Source organism: Chionomys nivalis, chromosome X (genome assembly GCF_950005125.1).
Source record: "Chionomys nivalis chromosome X, mChiNiv1.1, whole genome shotgun sequence".
NCBI classification, from domain to species: Eukaryota; Metazoa; Chordata; class Mammalia; order Rodentia; family Cricetidae; genus Chionomys; species Chionomys nivalis.
In genome coordinates, this window is record NC_080112.1 from 75,737,099 (window position 1) to 75,756,092 (window position 18,994).

Sequence of the window (18,994 nt, forward strand, 5' to 3'; positions counted from 1 at the left end):
CTCCAGGCTCCAGCTCCTCACTGGGACTGCGAAGACATCCAGCCTCGTGAGTGAAACAACTAGTGATTCTTGGCCTTTCTGTCATGAGACGGTCATTGGTGGACTATTCGGAGGCAATCTAATGCATCCTCCATTAGTATATGTGTTCACTCCATCAGTTCTGTTCTTTAGAGAACTCCAGCTAGTACTCAAACTATCAGGGTAGAATCCAATTGCTGAATACATTTTTTGAACAAATGATAGCACAAAGTTTGGTAGGTACTTTTTATTTCTTCATATGGATATTTAACTAGACAAATAGAAGTGATTTTAGTATTTTCTTCCAAATGAAATTCCAGAACAACGATGTTACCTCATAGTCTCAAAATTTTTGGAAAAGATTGGCTTGAAAATTTAAGGCAGGAAATAGTTTAACAAAAGTTTGTAGTTTTGCACAACAATGTAAATTTTTTTGACAAAATGATGGAATTCAAAGTACATCAATTTCCCTAAAAATTCTCTTTAACTGCCACATTAAAAGTTCTTAAATAATGAGCAGGGTTTTTTTTTTTTTTAAATCTGTTACTAGTTTCTCTCAATAAGCTTTATTTTTTAAGTATGAGTGAAGATGTATCTAAGGTTTTTTTAAATTTGATGTAGTGTGTTTTCCTAATTTCTAAAAGAATAGACTAATTGATCAGGAAGTACTGAATTGAAACAACACACAAAATGACAATAAGTATAAATCCAGTCAGAAGGGATAGAACAAAGGTGTTATCACTCATTTCTATCTTGTTATTGTGCTTGCTTCTTCTTTTCCGTCCACTGCCTTTGTCACACCCGGACTGAAGCTTATAAGTTGACAAAAGTGAGCTGGGGCTATATGGCCCCCAGAGCTCTTGCATGCCATCAGAATTTTCATATTGGCGTCCGGCACAGACCTTGAAGTGATATCTTGAATTTTCAAGATAGTTGGAAAAGGAAAAAGTAGTATTTGGTCCTTTGTAAATCTAAAGGAAAAGGAATCAAATGAAAATTACAGTTTTTTTTCCAATTAAAACTATATTGTATAGTGTTTATTACAAGGAAAACAAAAATTCTTTAATTTTACGAACATATTCACAACAAGTGTAAAATTTTACTCAATGTCTCTAATGTTCTCAGAGTATTTAGTATTTATTAGATAATTATGTTTAATAAAGCATAAGAAAACCCTACAGCTGTTGAGAATTAATTATTTCATGTCTGGACTTGAACATGGATTGTGGTCAGTGGAATCAAGAAATACTACATAATTCAATGGTGATGAGCTAATTAAATGAATAAGCTAGATTATGTACATAAATATTACAGATCAGATGAGACTTTGGAATAAGATTTAGTTACTTTAAACCCCTTTGAAAGAAACATACTACCCTCTAAAAGCTCTAACCTCAGCTGTACATAGAACTACAGTATTTTTTCAAGATAGGGTTTCTCTGTGTAGCCCTTGTTGTCCTGGAACTTAATCTGTAGACCAAGCTGACCTAGAACTCAGAGGTCTGCCTGCCTCTGCCTCCCAAGTGCTGGGATTAAAGATGTGTGCCCATCTCACCAGTGCACTTTGTTTTTCAAGCATACAAGACTTCATAGACCCCAGATATCCTCAGCTTTGCTATGTAACCAAAGAGTACCATCATCCTCCTGTAAAGATGTGTGCCCATCCCCCCAATATATATATATTAATAATTATTAATATTATTAATTATATATATTAATATCAAAAAACAAGACCTCGTAGAGCCCAGGATACCCTCAGACTTGCTATGTGACCAAAGAGTACTTTCATCCTCCTGAGTTTACCCATAAGTGCTGAGGTTACAGTCAGGGGCTATCGTGCCTGGCAGAATATTAGAGACTAAATGTGAAAGAATATACCTGTTCAACTTTCTTTCCAGTGAAGACTTGAAGACAGTAAACAATGGGATCACCTTTAATTGGCTCCAAGGAATCCCATTTGATCTCACAACTGTTGCTATTCAGTGGATGTAATTTAGGGGCTGGAAAAGGAAAATTGCATTTTATTAGAAAGTTCTATTTTTTTTCTAAATGATGCTGAATACATCAAAATGACTTAAACCACACAGCCATTACAAGCACATGTAGACCTAATATGAGAAACATGTAACCATATTTTAAAAAGATATTTATGTATTTTGAGAGATGGTTTCCCTATGTAGCTGTGGCTGGCCTGGAATTTGCTATGAAGATCAGACTAGCCTTGTGCTGGCATTAAAGGTGTACATTACCACACCCAACAGAACAATACTTATTATCGAAATTACTTTTGTTATACCATCAGGCATCATTATTGTAGCAAAACCTTGATGAAGTTATATATTAATAATACATGATTATATTTTCTATTTATATTTATATTAATTTAAATTTTGTTTTCTCCTTTTATGATAATCTGCATTGTGTTCATGTGGTATATTTTACATTTAAAAACATTTTCATAAGGACAAGTAATTACATTTTAGGGGTGCAACAACTTTGTGAGGTCGGAAGGAGCACACTATTCATTTCATGTTGTTAGTCTCTACATTTTAAGAAAATGGGGCTTAAACATATAGGGACATTAGTCAGGAAAAGAAGAAAGGATTATTGTCATCTTGGCAGAATTAATTTAATTTGAATGTGTTTCAGTTAGCATTTCACTGGAGAAGAATGATTTCATATTAGTGATGGAACTTGGGAACTAGAGAGATGACTCAACAATTAAGAGCATGGGCTTCTCTTCCAGAGGACCCAGGTTCAATTCCCAGCACCTACATGGCAGCTCACAAGTATCTGTTATTCCAGTTCCAGGGGATCTGCCACCCTCACACAGGCATACTTGCAAGCAAAACACCAATTCACATAAAATAAATGAAAATTAATAGTGATAGAGTTCTTGTGGAAAGACTGGATCAACCGACCATCACAACTGGGAGAGGGAAAAATAATCCTCAAACCCGAGGTTCTGGGACCTGCCGACTTGGACTCATGGTTAGTTGATACATAGCACGTAGCTTCTGATTGCAACATGCTCCAGACCTTAGGACAACTGAGTTAAAAGTCCATAGTTTTGGAAAAGTCTCTAAATGTCCTAACTGCTTTTTGGCTAACTGTTCTTGTTAACTGAAGTATGTCAACCCAGTACATGGTTTTTGTGCTTGAAGCCCACCTTAAGAAAGGCTCAGTGCTACAATAAGATCCCAAACACCTAGTATAGTTTTGGGCCTGAATACTTTTTATAACAATCCATTTATGAAAATATAATGTGTAACAATGAATGGATATGACAATGTGGGTAGCACACCATTTTGGAAATCAGGAGCCTGTTTTTCGCCTGCATATTGGCATGGGCATCAGTATGTATGCTGGGTGCTCACAGAGGTCTGAGAGGGAAGTGGATTTTCTGCAACTGGATTTACAGATGGTTGTAAACCACCAAATGGGTGCTGGGAACATCACCTGGGTCCTATGCAAGAGCAACCAGTGCTCTTAACCTTCGAGGCCTCCCTTCAGCTCCATGTCTTACTCTTAAAGCCTACAGTGCTGATCTCTAAGATATTTGAAAAATATTGATGGCAGGAGTTTTATTAATCCTTTTAAAATTTTTTTTGAGAGAGTTTCTCAGTACAGCAGTCTTGGTTGTCTTGGAACTCACTCATTAGACCAGGCTGGCCTTGAATGCAAAGACTCGCCTGGCTCTACCTCCCAAGTGCTGAGATTAAAGGTGTGTGCCCCCACCACCAGGCTTGAAGTCTTGATAAATCTTTTCATTGCTCCTTAAGTACACCATTAAGAACTACTTTTCTGATATTTTATTAGTGAATTTTAAAAATTACTGCTGCTAATTTTAAGATTTAATTTAATTTAAATTTTAAATTATTTATCTATTTTATGTGTGTGGGTGTTTTGCTTGCATATATTATGTCTGCACTATGTGTGCCTGGTGTCTGTGGAGGACAGAAATAGGCACTAGATCCCCTGGAACTGTAGCTACAGATGGCTGTGAGATGCCATGTAGGCACTGGGAATTGATCCTGGGTTCTCTGCAAGAGCAGCTAGTGCTCCCAACTACTGAACCATTTCTCTAGACCCAAGATTTAATTTAATTTTATTTTTACAATTTTTTTCCTGTTTCATGAGACTGGATTTCTCTGTAGCTTTGGAGCCTGTCCTGGAACTTGCTCTGTTGCCCAGGCTGGCCTAGAATTCACAGTGATCCGCCGCCTTCTGTCCCGCTGAGTGCTGGCATTAATGGTGTGAATGACCACTGCTCCACAGTTTTTTTTTTTATAATTTATTCATTATTATTTTATGTGCATTCATGTTTTGCCTCCAGGTATTACCATACAAGGGAGCCAGATCCCCTGAAATGGAGTTACAGACAGTTGTGAGCTGTCATGTGGGTGCTGGGAATTGAACCCAGGTGCTTAGCAAGTGGAGCCAGGGCTCTTAACCTATAAGCCTTGCCACTTAATTTAATTTTTAAATCAGCAAAGAAGAAAGAGACTTCCTTATGGTGTTTTGAAACATTTTGAGTTTGTTTAGGTTCCCCATTGTCTGTGCATCTCAGTTTCCTGCTCTGTCTTACTACTTGTACTCCTCAACCTCCTGAATCCCCTTCTACTTTAATGTCATATGTGTTCCATGCCCTTTCTACCTCTTTCCTTAGAGTCTCCCCTAGTCTTATGATTTCTACTTTCCTCACCTCTACCCATACTGACTCTCACCTAAATACATTTATATAAAATTAAGAAGTCAGAATTTCCATGAGAGAGAACATGTGGCATTTGTCCTTCTGAGCCTTGCTGCCTCTCTTGACTTAGCATTTTCTAATTACTGCTTATATATGTGTGCTGAGGAAGCTCTAAGAAAATGTTCAGTGTCTGCATGCATCATTTACCTTTAAGAGCACCAGGTGGGGTTTTTGTTGTAGTGAAAGTGTAGACATCAGACTGTGGTCCCTCACCAGCTTCATTACATGCCTGGATTTTAAACTTGTATTGTGTATATTCACTCAATTTTTGCACGTTGTGAGTCAGATCAGGCCCATGGTAAATGACAGAAAATCTGAGAGGAAAAAGATAAAGATTAGGAAGCAATGTTATAATCAGCAGTTGAACCCAAGAAAGTCAAAATAAACCAGAAAGGGAAAACAAAGAAAAAGGCAAAAAGAAATCAAGTCACAAGATCAATACTGTCAGGGTGGCAGGCTTTCTCTCTTTCTTCCAAAACTTCTGTTCTCTGGTACTTACATTGCACTAGGTAAAGGAAAAGTGGTTAGGAAGAAGGGAAAATACACAGTTTATCTATGGACAAGGATAAACTGTTATTGTTTTCATGTCGACTTTGTTCACTGAAACTACAGATTAAGATATTTGTGTGTGTGTGAGAGAGAGAGAGACAGACAGAGAGAGAGAGAGAGAGAATGGCTGGCAAGATATACCAGTTCAAAGTGTTCTAATTACAATAGACTTTAAATGGTAAATAGGTTACCTGCCAGGTTGATCCTCCATTAGTAAGCTGTAGCTTATAACTTTTTTAGCACAAGATTTTTTCCTTGATGTATTGCCCCATTTGAGTCTGAGACTCTGGTGTCCTTGGACCACACAATCAAGCTGTGGAGGCGCGGGTAGTATTGGTTTGGTTTTGCTTCTTATTGGTGGGCTAAAAGGGCTTAGTCCGTAATGATTAATAGCTTGAATTCTGATTCTAGTGGTAAAAATAAGTTAAAATATATGAATTTATATTTAGTAGAGGAAATACTTTTCTTCATATAACCTACTCTATCTCTATATCGAATGACTATTGTACTGATTACAAGACAGGTTTCCAAGAAAGAACTACTATTGAAAACTACTGATGAGAAGCAGAAATGGTTCTTACTAATATAAAATTTCGCCAATGAAGCAGAACTCTTTTCAAAAGAAATTTGAAGTGTATTAAATACACAAATGCAGGTCTGCTCAAAATTCTCAACATTCTTTCCACCTTCCCAAAATAAGATATGAGTGACTTACCGGTATGTAGTATTAGGCTGTAGATTTTTCAGAACATACTCTGTTACTCTATCAACAGTCAAGATTTTTTTCTCTCCATACTCGATGTTATATCCAGTGATGGGAGAGCCATGGCAGTCTGGCTCCTCCCATTGGATAGCTATGCAAGATGAGGACAGTTTGGCAGGAACTTTGTCTTCAACTTCTTGTAACATTGGAACTTTGGCGGGTACAGTTCCCGGTGTAGTTACTTTTCCAGTTGCTCCAAACATTCCAACCCCAACTGTATTGACAGCCTGAAAAACACATGCAACATTTGTTAGCAATTCATTTTGATGATTTTCTGTGCATGAGCCACTTTGTTGCATAATGAAACAGTGCATCATAAACTCATATTCTAACAATTTGATTCTATATTGGAGAAATACATTCTGAGACTTGCAGTCTGCGTCTTTAGAAAGGTAAAAGTGCACACAAGGGAAGGAAAGTCAGGAGTGTTATACGGACATTTTAGATAACTAACCCTCACAAGACTCATCAACTATGACACTAAGCTTTTCTCCATTCTTCTTATCACTTTTATTTATTTATTGTTAAGAGACAGATACTTGTTATGTTGCTCAGGTTGGACCGAAACCTCTGGACTTAAGGGATCCTAGCATTTCAGTCTCAAGTAGTTGATACTACATGTATGTGCCTGGTGGTTTATGCTTTTACTTAGTGTTTTATTGTTTCATTCTGGAAAGGAAGATATAAACTCACTGCTAATTTCTCTTTAAACGCCTTGAATAATTCTGCTGGAAATTCTTATTGTCTTTATTATATAGACACAAATTCTTTCATGACTACAGGGCTAAACACCACCTAGGCTTCAGTGCTTTGTGATTTTTGAGGATCAGTTTCACTTCTTGTGTTCGTATATAAAAGTGTTCTGAGTTTGTAAAAATAACGCTGTTATATTCCAGAAATCAGTGATTTGTGTCCATCCCTTTTTAGTGCAGATGAACCCATGGCTTGTCACACTGATCACCCCAGGCCCTCTATCGTTTTCATCCTTGTCAGTTTTATAAGAAGTTTTTAAAACTTTCTTGTTTTTTTTCTAGTAAATCAATCATAATGTTTTATTGAATTTTACTATTGTTTTTTATTTTTGATTTCTGACTATATATTTCTTGTTTCTTCCCTTCTGCTTGCTTTTTTTTTATTTTGCCATTCTGTTCATTACCTGATATAGAAACTTAGATTACTGAATCGAGTTCTGTGGTAATATAACAATCTAATGTTCTGAGTTTTTTCCTCAGTACTGTTTTAGTTCATCTCCACTCATTTTGGCAGGATGCATTTTGATATTCATCCGGTTCTGTACATTTAAAGTTTTTCTTTGAGATTCCAGCTTTGACCATGGAAAATATGAAACTGTATCATTAAATTTCTCTCTGATAAACATTTATGATATCTTTTTATATTGATAATTTGATTCCACTGTAGACAAAGAACACTCGGTATTAAACTTTTACATTAAATCCTATGGAGTGCCAGGCATGGTGGCACATACCTACAATTCCAGTACTTGTTTGGTGGAGGCAGAAAGATCAATAGTTCAAGGCCAATCTAGGATACATAGAAATACTGACCCTTTTTAAAGAAAAGGACAACTGGGCAGTGGTGGTGCATGGCTTTAGTCCTAGCACTTTGGGAGACAGAGGCAGAGGCAGGTGGATCTCTTTGAGTTCGAAGGCAGCCTGGTCAACAGATTGAGTTCCAGGACAGCCATGGCTACCCAGACAAACCTCATCTTGAACTAATTACCACCCCCCCACAAGAGAAACCGAAATAAAGAAAAAGACAATGGTATGACTGGCTGTAAATAAGACCTAATTACAGGTTGCTTTTAAAAAACCCACGTTTCTTCTATGAATATATATATATATATATATATATATATAGTGAATGTAAAAGGATAGAATAAAATATTTTGTGCAAATGTAATCTGAAGGAAAGCAGGAATAACTAAACCTATATCAGAAAAACTGGCTTTCAATCAAAAGGATATGAAGAAACAGAGTGTCATTGTTTAATGACTGATAAAGGCCTGCTGTGAAATTTTGGAGCACCTTTATATACAGGTGATTTGTGATTAACCTAATTGGAGAGATCCCAATGCAGTAACAGTTGGGGACTCCAGCGTTCTAATTTTATGTAATAGACAGATGATCCTAAGAGAATATTACCAAAGGAAGAACAGAATGAAATCATGTCCTAAAGCAAATGTGCCTAACTTCTGCAGATTTTTCCCAAAATATTTATTTTTGTGGTATGTACGTCTCACTGAGTGCCTGAGTATGGTGAATAGGCATTCTTCCACAGAGTTCCACACCCTATTCATCCAATTAAGCAATATTTAAAATATTTAAAAACTCACTTTTTAATTAATTTTTTTCTTTCTGGGGAAAGTGTATCACTGTGTAGCCCGGGCTAACCTGGACCTTGGGATCCTCCTGCCTCCTTCTCCCAAGTGTTGGGATTCTAACTGTGAACCATCATGTTCAGCTTTGCCTGCTTTCTTTTTCTTTCTTTTATTTTGGTAGGGCTGAGTAGTGCTGAGTATGTATCCCAGGCCCTTTGCACACACTAGGCAAGTGGCCAACCGTTAAGGCTCACATATAGCCCTATGCTATTGTGATGGATTAAATTTTACAGAGAGCACATGTCAGATTATTTTAAGTTTGTACTTCCTCCTGCAAACTTTTAAGTTGCACTTATTATTGTTCTAGTTTTTCACAAAAAATTTGGATCACTTCCAGCTGGTATATGGGAAGCATTTATGCCAGAACTGGCTTTGAGGAACAAGATAGGCAGAGGGGCACACTTTCCAGGTGGAGTCAATTTGTTCAGAATAAAAATTCTATAGAGGTTATCCTAACCGTGATAACTGTCAGAGATCAAAAACATGCCTATCTTATTTTGAAAGCAACCTCATTTTAACCTGAGGAGATTCCTTTTATTTAATTAAAGCATAATTATGTTCTTTCTCTCTCACTCTCTTCTCTCCAACCCCTCCTATGCTCCATTCCTTTCATATCCATGGCCTACGATTGTTTATTACTGCTACACACACACACAACACACACACACACATGGGGGGAAGAGGTACACACACATATAGGCAACACTAAATGCACTCAAATGTTGAATTTGTGTGTGTGTGTGTGTGTGTGTCTGTTTTACAGTGACCAGTTGGGATTGCACTTAGGTGTCTTATCCCTGGAAAAAAATGTCTTTCCCTCTAATGGCAGTCTTAACAGCCTGTACATCTAGGAGTGGGGAATATAGGATTTCCCTAATCTATGTTGACATGTCAATTGGTATCATTGTGCAGGTTTTGTTCGAGCAGCCCTATTAGCCCCTTCTGTCAAGCGATTGACAGTTTACAATTTCCCAAAGGCAATGCCACTAATACCATTCCCACACATTCTAGTTTGAGAACACCATCCCATCTAAATGATCAGGCCATTTTGCACTTTGCCCACTGAATATCCTCTTCCACAAGCCCTATAAAAACCCTAGACTGTATAAAAGAAGTTTGCTCTATAATTCTTTTCTGAGAAGTGCCCTCAGTTTTAACTAAAATAAATGTGTCCTTGTCTTGTTTTCTTCATCTTTGATCAGGCAGACCACATGTATGGGACAAATGTTGTCCAAATAATTACCTGACACCACTAACTAGTGCATACCTCCCTCAAAGACACTCTTACAGTATATTTCAATACTCAAATACCCATTTTCCCCTGTGGGTCTATGGAGACTCAGACATATCATCCTTTGTCCCTGGAGACAGACTGCCTCATTCCCAGAACACCTTCCCACCAAATATCATTATCCTCTCAGCCCTTTCTGGAACCTCATTAAAGATGCAGCTTGGTATGCCTCATCTGCTTCCTGAAGGACAAGGAGGACTGAAGGCATCCTCTCTTACCCCTTCCCAGTCTGCCCCTCGTCTTGCTACTCTCCCTACCCCTCAGACAGGGGTCCTTACTTGCATACCTTAACCAGACTGTATTAGTACCCAGCAATCCTGTGAAGTCCCCTAAATCCTCCTTGTTCTTTTCATGTTGAGCACTGAACTCACAGAGATCCAATTGCCTCTGCCTCCAGAATACTGGGATTAAAAGTGTGCTCCGCCAAGCCCAGCCACTCAACACACCCTTTCTCTTCAGGCTGGTGAACTCCTTAGACCAACCAAACTGTCAAACCTTTAAGCAATCAACACCAAAACCTGATCCCTCAACTTCCAAGTAAGAGTTCAGCTTCCAAGGAAGAGGTCACTGTCTTGAGTTCCCTTCCTCATGTCCCAGGCTTACCTCAAACCTGTGGCAATCCTCTTCTTCAGTTTATAAAATTGTGGGAATAGATGCATGTACAACAGCCCTGACTCAAGTCAGTGTTTTAAATAAGCATTTTAGATAATTGCTAAGTTCAGAGAGATCTGAAAACCACAGAAATATAATGGAAATATGGCAGATCAAGTGGGACTGGAAAGTACATGTGAGATCATTTGGGGCTTTAAATAATATGAGAAGGAACTCCAAGTGCTGTAGTCAAAGATAAGCAATATTCTTAGAAATCCTTCCCTTCATGACTTTACTCTGGTCTTTACATTGGAAATAACACTAGTATTCTATATATATGGGAAGTGCAGTTTAATAGCTATTGCCTTCTTTATAATGAAGGAAATGTCAACTCTACCTGTACTCTGCAAAAATACGTAGTTGCTGGAATAAGGCCTTTGACTTCGTACTGCAAACAAGGGCCAGTGTAAATCAAGTGCATGGAATCTTCAACTTGTCCCCACTGCAGTCGGTAAGCAGTGATTTCAGCACCATTGCATTTAGGAATCTGAAAGATGAAATGCATACAGAAATTCAATCCTTTTTCTAAGTGGTATATTAGATACTGTGGAGAGGAATAACACATGAAGCTTGTAATCCATCAAGTGAAACAGGATAGAGATGGATGGAAACAAACACAGACTGGACACTAGAACCACATTCAAAGGCACAAGTTAGAGTAAGAAAAAGGACGTGCTGATTTCACAACTGAGATGAATGAAAACAAATATATTAATATTGTTTAACATTGCCATTGGTTAGTATGATAAACCACTGATCACATACCCTGGTGAATTGGCCTACATAAGTTAAAAATCAGCGTTGTCATACATTATTAACAGACTAAGCCTTTCTGTCAATGTTAAAAAATAAACCAATGCTTGAGACTGGGGAAAAAAGAACAACCCAAATGAACCTATTCGCCTAAATAATTAGGCTAATCTTTATTTTTAAGAACGTAAGTGGTTTGGTAAGACATTCACATGGGTTGTTAAAAACATATTTTTACATCTCTGATATACCTTATGTACCAGCTTGCAGTTACAGGTTAGAAATGGTACCAGAAGATTTTTCAATGACGTTCTTCAAAGAATAGCAAGTTCTGGGCTGGTGATATTGTTCAGAAGTAGAGCGCTTGCCTAGCATGCATGAATCAGCCCCAGCTTCAGTCCTCATCAGCACAGAAAGTTAAACTTTTATAAAATGATTTACCTTAGCTATCTCTTGCATTAGCTTTAAAACCTCAATTAGTAACCCATTTTGATCCCTGCTTTTATAGTTGATACCTGAAGAGCAGAATATCACTTTTGTAGTCTTCATGGTATTATGTTTATCAAGTCCTAGGTATGTTCTAGAAACCAAGGTCTGAGGGTTATGGTATCCTAATTCTAATCTATGATTCATGAGAGATTTCAAGTTTTCCCCAGAAATGTTCTAACCCATTAACATGTTTGTGTATCAGCAAAATTAATAAGAAGTTGAATTAGTAAAATACCTCCCAACTGACAGCAACACAGGTTGGACCCTTGCAGGTTAGCACAGGTGTACCACACTGAGAAGGAGGGTGCCGGGCTGGTACAGTTCCACACTTCATTGAAGGAGATCCAAGCTACAAATTAAACAGACATACAAATAAACAAACCCATGCATGACTTTGCAGGCGTGGTCACTCCTTACCTGGACGGCAAGTACAGTGCAAGCATGTATTCACTCAAAGTGAACTGAAGTTCAGGCGGGTCACCTGGGCAGTGCAACTTCTCTTCTCCTATTTTATGCTTTTATCCAGAAACTGTGGGTTCTTCAGGAAGTCATTTACTTACTGTACATTTTGTTTCAGTGCCTGGATACTCCTCTCTGTCATTCCGGGGGCCTTTTGCTTTTTTGCCACGCACAACTGTTTCCAAGTTCCCATTAACGGAATGATTGTCTATAAAATATGTAAAATGCACTCAATTCTCCCCTCCCCAAATTAGGTATTTATGTACTAGTGTTTGAACTCACTCTTGTTTATGCTAAACAGATACACTATCCTTTAGCTCCATACCAAGTCTCTAGGTTTTAGGAATGGTTCTTTAAGTTAAGATTTCTCTCTTAAAATGCTTATAGACATCAAGCTTATAGTTTCAATTAACCTCATAATTTGACTTAGGCATTAAAAAGCTAGGTTTCCATTGCCAAGCCTTGGTTTGCTAAGAATCTTTCAATTCAGACTAAAAGGAAATTCTACTTGATGATATTACCACATGCACTCAAAGCAAAAGTCACAGGACAAGAAGCTTAGGTACAGTTGTCAATCATGTAAGGAAGCCTCACTTACCAAGGAGAAGGTTGGTGTCCTTGCACTTGATTTCACTGTTTGAGGGCAGTGGGCTACAAGACTCAGGAGGTAGAGTGGGTGTCTGAATTGTCAATACATCAGAAGGCTAGAAACAGAGAATATTTTACTATTTAACTAAATTGGAGATCAGCTTTAGAAAACATTCAGTAATATAACAGTTTATTTCAACCCTCAGTTTGAGAACTCTCCCCTTTCTGATTTCTTACCTGGCTTTTGCCTACAGGTGAAGTGCAAAAGACTCTCAGTTTATATGTGGTGCCTGGTTGGAGACTATCGTACAGAAATTCCTGAAGAGTGCCATTGTAGATTATCTTCCAGAGATTTGCTGCAGGAAGAAAAGAAAATTACCTCAATTTGTTCGTAGGTCACTTTTAAATTTTATAAGTTCCCACGACAATTAATGTATGCATGATATATGCTAAGAAACAACCATTTTGGAACATAACTTGATCCAATAATCTTTTTGGGGGTAAGATTTCAAGACAGGGTTTTTCTGTGTATCATTGGCTATCCTGGAACTCACTCTGTAGATCAAATTGGTCTACAACTCATAGAACTCTGCCTGCCTCTCCCTCTTGAGTGCTGGGATTTTAAATGTGTGCACCACCACTTTCCAGCAAAATTTAATAATCTTTTTATGATAAATTATTTTATTCCAAGTAGAATTAAACAAAAGTTTTAACGGATCAGTAAGTAATCACTTCTTATCAAAACTCAAAGGACTCCAATTACATTTTATGGTTTGGTTTTATAGGTGTATATTTATATTAATTTTCTGATTCTGTGCACTATGGTTACATAAGACACTACTATTAGGTGAAGCTAAGTTAACATTTTACTAGGGAATGCTGTGCTATTTTTTATAACTTCTAAATGAGTATCCAATTATTTAGAAATAAAATCTTTTAAAATTCGTGTTTCCTTACCACCGTCTGAATTTTCACTGACTTCTAAACTGTAACTTGAAATGTGCATTCCGTCATTGTCTTTGGGGGAGTCTAAAAAGAGAAACAAATTTTAAGTGATCTAGAAAAGTCTTGGAAGTCTTTCACTAACATTTTTCTCATGAATTGTAACTTCTCACAGAGAAAAATATAAACATGACACATTGTTGTATTTATATCTATATACTAGTTATAATCTGCAAACCTAGTACAAGTTACATACATTTGATATCACTCATCAAGTATTTAGATAGTATTTCAAAGGTCTTGGCAAGAAACTAAAATGAAAAGAATTTGTGAATAACTTTAATTTATCTAGTCGAGGCCATAAATGTGTTTAAATATAACTTTTGGTTAAGCTGACATTTATCTGTGACACAGACTTCTTTCTACTGTACCTATGTTGTCTAAAATTTTACTTGGAAGATGGTTATTTAAGGATCCATATGAAGTTCAAAAGTTAGTTCATGTGTGAATAATTAAGCTAGCTATAGGAAATTCAATAGCAAATTAGCAAAATAATAATAGGGTTTATATAAACTCATTTATATGGCAGACTATTTCACATGCATATGACAATATTTTATTAAGCTTAGAACAATTGCAGAAAGATTTCTTTTCAATAGTAATTATGGAGAGAACAAATTTTAGACATAGAATTATTTACCCCATCCAATTTTTACTTGGCGTGCTTGAATTTCTCCCACTACATATGGTTTCTTTGGGTATTCAGGATTGGCTGGACAAGTAGAATATTTTACTTCTCTGCTGGGGTTGCTTCTTCCTTCCAGATTGCAGGCAAAAATCTGTTTGTGTAAAAGAAAATATTTTGTTGGACATTGGAAATAAATGTCTGCTTTGATAATGTGTAATGTGCAGCTGGGTGAGCATTTTCAAGAATTAAATGTAAAGCAAAGTTTCATTTCAAAGAAAAAGCCACCATTTATTACAACAAAGAGTTTAGTCTTATATGAAAACGCAACACCAATTATTATATTATGACACATACCCGAAACTTGTATGTAGTATTTCTCTGAAGATTTTTTACAATGCAGGAGAGATCTTCTCCACTGTATTTAGGTTTAAAACCGAATTCCTGAAAATGGAGGACAGGGAATTTAGGAACGAAGCTTAGGTTCAAGCTCTAACTTCAACTCACTATCTACCTTAATGGTCTTGAGAAAGTACCTTAGACTTTCTGAACCCCAAAGGGTCTGCACCAGTTCCTCTGCATATATGTTACAGCTGTTAGCTTGATGCTTTCTTGGGACTCCTAACAGTGGGAGTGGGTGTATCTCTGACTCTTTTGCCTGTGTTTGAGAGTTTCCCCCTCCTACTGAGTTGCCTTTTCCAGCTCTGATATGAGGGCTTTTGCTTTGTCATATTATATATATCTTGTTTGACTGTGTTCGCTTGTTGTCTCTTGGAGGCCTGCTCATTTTTGAAGGGAAACGAAGGAGTAGCAGATCTGGGAGGTGTGTGTGTGTGTGTGTGTGTGTGTGTGTGCGTGTGTGCGTGTGTTGGGGGTGGATCTAGGAGGAGTGGTGTTGTAAAGGGATGTATTGTGTGAGAGAAGTTAGTTTTAATAGACAATGGAGATAATTTTTAATTTTAAATGGTCCATTTTTCACAACATAGTGAGATAGCACATGTAAGTCGCCTATTAGTTACGACCCAGAACACGTCTCAATGTTATCTCCTCCATTTAACATTTTGTGGCTTGTACATAGTAATTTGTGGCTGCTGTTTAAATCGACCAGCTCTTTGACACAGATTTGAAAGCTCCAAATGGAATGAGATAGTTGCCCACCCACACGAGAAAACTGAGATGAAGGTAGACAGCTTGGCAGATTTGTGTAAAGGTGCTGAAAGATATCTGTGACCACAGAGTCAGCCAGAACAGGGCTGGAGCTGAAAATGCTAGCAGACGTCTTTGAACAGAACGAGCAGAGTGCAGAGATGCTGCTGTTGCCTTGAGCTGGTTGAGGATGAGGGGCCTATGCAGACTTGCCCAACAGTTAGTTGCTCTGCATTGAGCCCATTCAGAACCCAGGGACTCAAGGTTGTTCCTCCCTCCAAGTGAGAAGTGAGTATAAAACAGCATTGAGAGATGAGGCTAAAGATCATAGCCCCCAAACCGGAAACTTACAGATCTTGGTTCCTCCATCTCGAGGACATAAGTAAGAGTTTCATTTGGGTTTGGGTTTGTTGGGGCACACCATTCCAGCCACAAACGATAGACTCCTGCTTCTTTCAACTTAGGAGGCAGCGGTGCTGGAGGTGTGTTTCCTGATGTGTAGAAGACGGCTATTTCACTGAAATTACTAAAAGGATATGTTAAAGTGGAAACACCAGTTTCAGGATCTCATGGCACTATAGACTTTTCAATAGTGAAAGTAATTCAGTGTACCTGGAGCCGAAGTGATTTTTGGCAGCTAATCTGAACGCATACTTCGTAGAAGCGGTCAGTTTAAATATCTCGTGCTGTTTCATGGGACCACTGTAGCAAATTTTGAACTCTTCACCTTTACCCTTGACAATGCACACAATATATTAGTATATTTTAAAATAGTGCACTTAACAACACATAGTCATCATAGTGCTAATCATTCACAATCAGGTGAATGATTTTTAAAGGTATCTGTGCATGAGTTTTAATCCCCATGGGGTCACTGCACTGAGATGGGAAATGGACACAAGCTCTCATCCTTTACCTGAAAGTTATCTCCAGTTGAAAAGCGCTTGCAAAGGAAAAATTCATTTTCTCCCATGGAGTCTCACTAGGTATCCAAACCACACTTAACGGCAGGATCTATTCCCAGCAGTAGTTGACCAATGCAAAGTGAACTCAATAGTATGTTTTAAGATTTTTTCGTGACTCATAATACTTATCTGGGCATTTAAAAATATGTATGAATCTTTGGCTTAGATATTATGGTTTTTGATCCTTGTGAGATTTCTAGGTGTGCAAACGTGGGTCTGTATGTCTTTATGTGTTTATGTGCCTTTTCTTTGGCTCTTTTTCTTTTATTTATTTATTTTGTCCTATTCAGGTTTCCTTGCTTTTATATATCTTATTATTATTTTCTTCTTTCTTATTTTAGATGCTTGTTTTCTAAGAAGAACAAGAAAGTCTGTGAATATGCATTGGGGATACATAGGGTACCTGGAGTTGAGGGTGTGGAAATAGTAATTTGCATATATTATATGAAAAAGTATTTTAATAAAAATAAAATCAAAACAAAAGTGCATACCTCATCCCATTCCAAAAGAAAGCTGCTTATTTTGGATCCATTATCTTTGGAACCCTGCATAGATCAGAGTATTAAAATTATGATAAGTTATTTTTATATAATACATATGTATATGTGTTGTGAATTATATACATATGTGTATGCATTTAATGTGGTATAAATTACTGCAATTTTTTTGGATATTTGCTTTTATGACAATTCAGATTTTAGGTTAGAACACATGTCTTACAGTCTACAACATACACACTGATTCTATAATTTCTGTTTTCACACTGAATTAAAGGAAAGAAATTAAAACTAACACCTAAGAAAATGAAGAGATACATTTATTGATAACTGTGATGACTACCACCAAAATTTCAGTGCTGGAAATGGCAGTTCACTTTTTATTAATTATCTATATTCCATTGACATTTCTCAATTTGCTTGGCAGGACCTCTCAGTGAAGAGAAAGAGCGTTGTGAAGAGAAGCATTGGAAAAGTAAGTTAGATGAAATTCACTTTCTATTAATTATCTAAATTCTACTGACATTTCTCAATTTGCTTGGCAGGACCTCTCAGAGTGAAGAGAAAGCATTGTGAAGAGAAGTAAGTTAGATGAAACATGCATAAACCATCGGTGGTGGCGCACGCCTTTAATCCCAGCACTCGGGAGGCAGAGGCAGGCGGATCTCTGTGAGTTCGAGACCAGCCTGGTCTACAGAGCTAGTTCCAGGACAGGCTCCAAAACCACAGAGAAACCCTGTCTCGAAAAACCAAAAAAAAAAAAAAATTTTAAGATATCAAAGAGTGTTTTAAAGTCACACTGAGATGCTTTTGTCAGTAAAATCCTTACTTTCCACTGCAGGTTCAGGCTGTTCTTGGTTCTGCTAATTAGTTTGGGTGCAAGTGGAGGGTCCGGTTCACAGCCACGTGTTGTGAAACTAACCACTTCAGACAGATTTCTGTGCTGTGCATCTCTTATGGTTGTAACTCTGAAAGGGTAACAGCAATTGTCATAAGCTTTCAAGTACTAAGTTGCAGGATTGTGTTTCTAGACACATGTTTTGTTGTTCTGTTGTTAGCATATATTCTTCATACATAGTAATGGCTCACATTTTCTCATTTTCATAGAAGATCATACTTCCTCCTTTCCCATTATACTCTTTTGCTCCCTTCTAACTCCCAATAGTCCCCTACTTTCTATCTTCATGGCCTTTCTTTTCAGGGTAACCTAATGAATTAAACTAGGGTTTCTTACATGAGTTTGGAGGTGGGGTTGTTTGAACCTAAAAGGAAAGGGCATTTTGTTGGTAAAAAAAACCAGGCTGACTTCAGGAATTTTAAGTACTAAACTCTCAAAGGTTAAGGAGTCTTGGCTGGCTTTCAGGCTGGTTGCAGGTTGTATAAGGCAGACTTCTTACCTTAAAAAGTAGACTGTGCAGGGCTGGAGATCATGTAGGTCCACTGTAATCTCATTATCACTGTGAAGATAATCTTTGTTTACATGGGATCTCATATACATATTTAACAGCTAACTAAGCAGTCCTAGTCTCATAATACCTGAATAACTGTTAAAGAATCATAATTTTCCTTGATGTTTGGATAACTTTAAACCACTTTATATCTGTACAAAATAATGTCACTAGTAGGCTCCTTTTGCTGTCTCATTGCTCTAGTAGAACCTCAAGTACTATATTGAATAGATATGGAGAGTGGACAATCTTGTCTTATTCTTGTTTTCAGTGGTATCGCTTTGAATTTCTGTCTGTTTGGTGATGTGGGATTCCCCTCTATATGCTGTGAATCTTTTTTATTACTATTGGTTAATAAAGAATCTGCTTTGGGAGTATTGCAGTGCAGAATAGAGAGAGGTGTGAATTCCAAGCAGAGATAGAGGAGGAAAGAAGGTGTAGTCAGAGAGAAGCCATGTAGCTGCTGAAGGAGACAGAATCCCTGGAACCTTATCACTAAACCAGAAGCCTCATGTTAAAACATAAAATAATGGAATGGTTTAATTTAAGATATAAGAGCTAGCTAGCAATATACCTAAGTGAATGGCCAAACAGTGTTATAA

At 37.4% G+C, this 18,994-nt stretch overlaps 1 protein-coding gene across 1 annotated transcript in view; it reads right to left on the minus strand.

Moving 5' to 3' along the window:
- Window positions 1–668: 668 nt before the first annotated feature.
- The window catches only part of LOC130868491 (fibronectin type III domain containing protein 3C1-like), a 35,372-nt gene continuing 17,046 nt past the window's right edge, over window positions 669–18,994 (minus strand). The window contains exons 8-25 of the mRNA XM_057760690.1: window positions 18,342–18,401; window positions 17,774–17,912; window positions 16,939–16,992; window positions 16,095–16,216; window positions 15,834–16,008; window positions 14,694–14,780; window positions 14,352–14,490; window positions 13,667–13,738; window positions 12,947–13,065; window positions 12,720–12,825; window positions 12,223–12,329; window positions 11,898–12,011; window positions 10,761–10,910; window positions 6,036–6,310; window positions 5,512–5,727; window positions 4,919–5,085; window positions 1,897–2,018; window positions 669–989 (exon numbers count right to left, since the gene is read on the minus strand). Coding sequence (XP_057616673.1) covers window positions 669–989; window positions 1,897–2,018; window positions 4,919–5,085; window positions 5,512–5,727; window positions 6,036–6,310; window positions 10,761–10,910; window positions 11,898–12,011; window positions 12,223–12,329; window positions 12,720–12,825; window positions 12,947–13,065; window positions 13,667–13,738; window positions 14,352–14,490; window positions 14,694–14,780; window positions 15,834–16,008; window positions 16,095–16,216; window positions 16,939–16,992; window positions 17,774–17,912; window positions 18,342–18,401 — 2,545 coding nt within the window. The remainder of the gene's footprint in view (window positions 990–1,896; window positions 2,019–4,918; window positions 5,086–5,511; window positions 5,728–6,035; window positions 6,311–10,760; window positions 10,911–11,897; window positions 12,012–12,222; window positions 12,330–12,719; window positions 12,826–12,946; window positions 13,066–13,666; window positions 13,739–14,351; window positions 14,491–14,693; window positions 14,781–15,833; window positions 16,009–16,094; window positions 16,217–16,938; window positions 16,993–17,773; window positions 17,913–18,341; window positions 18,402–18,994) is intronic.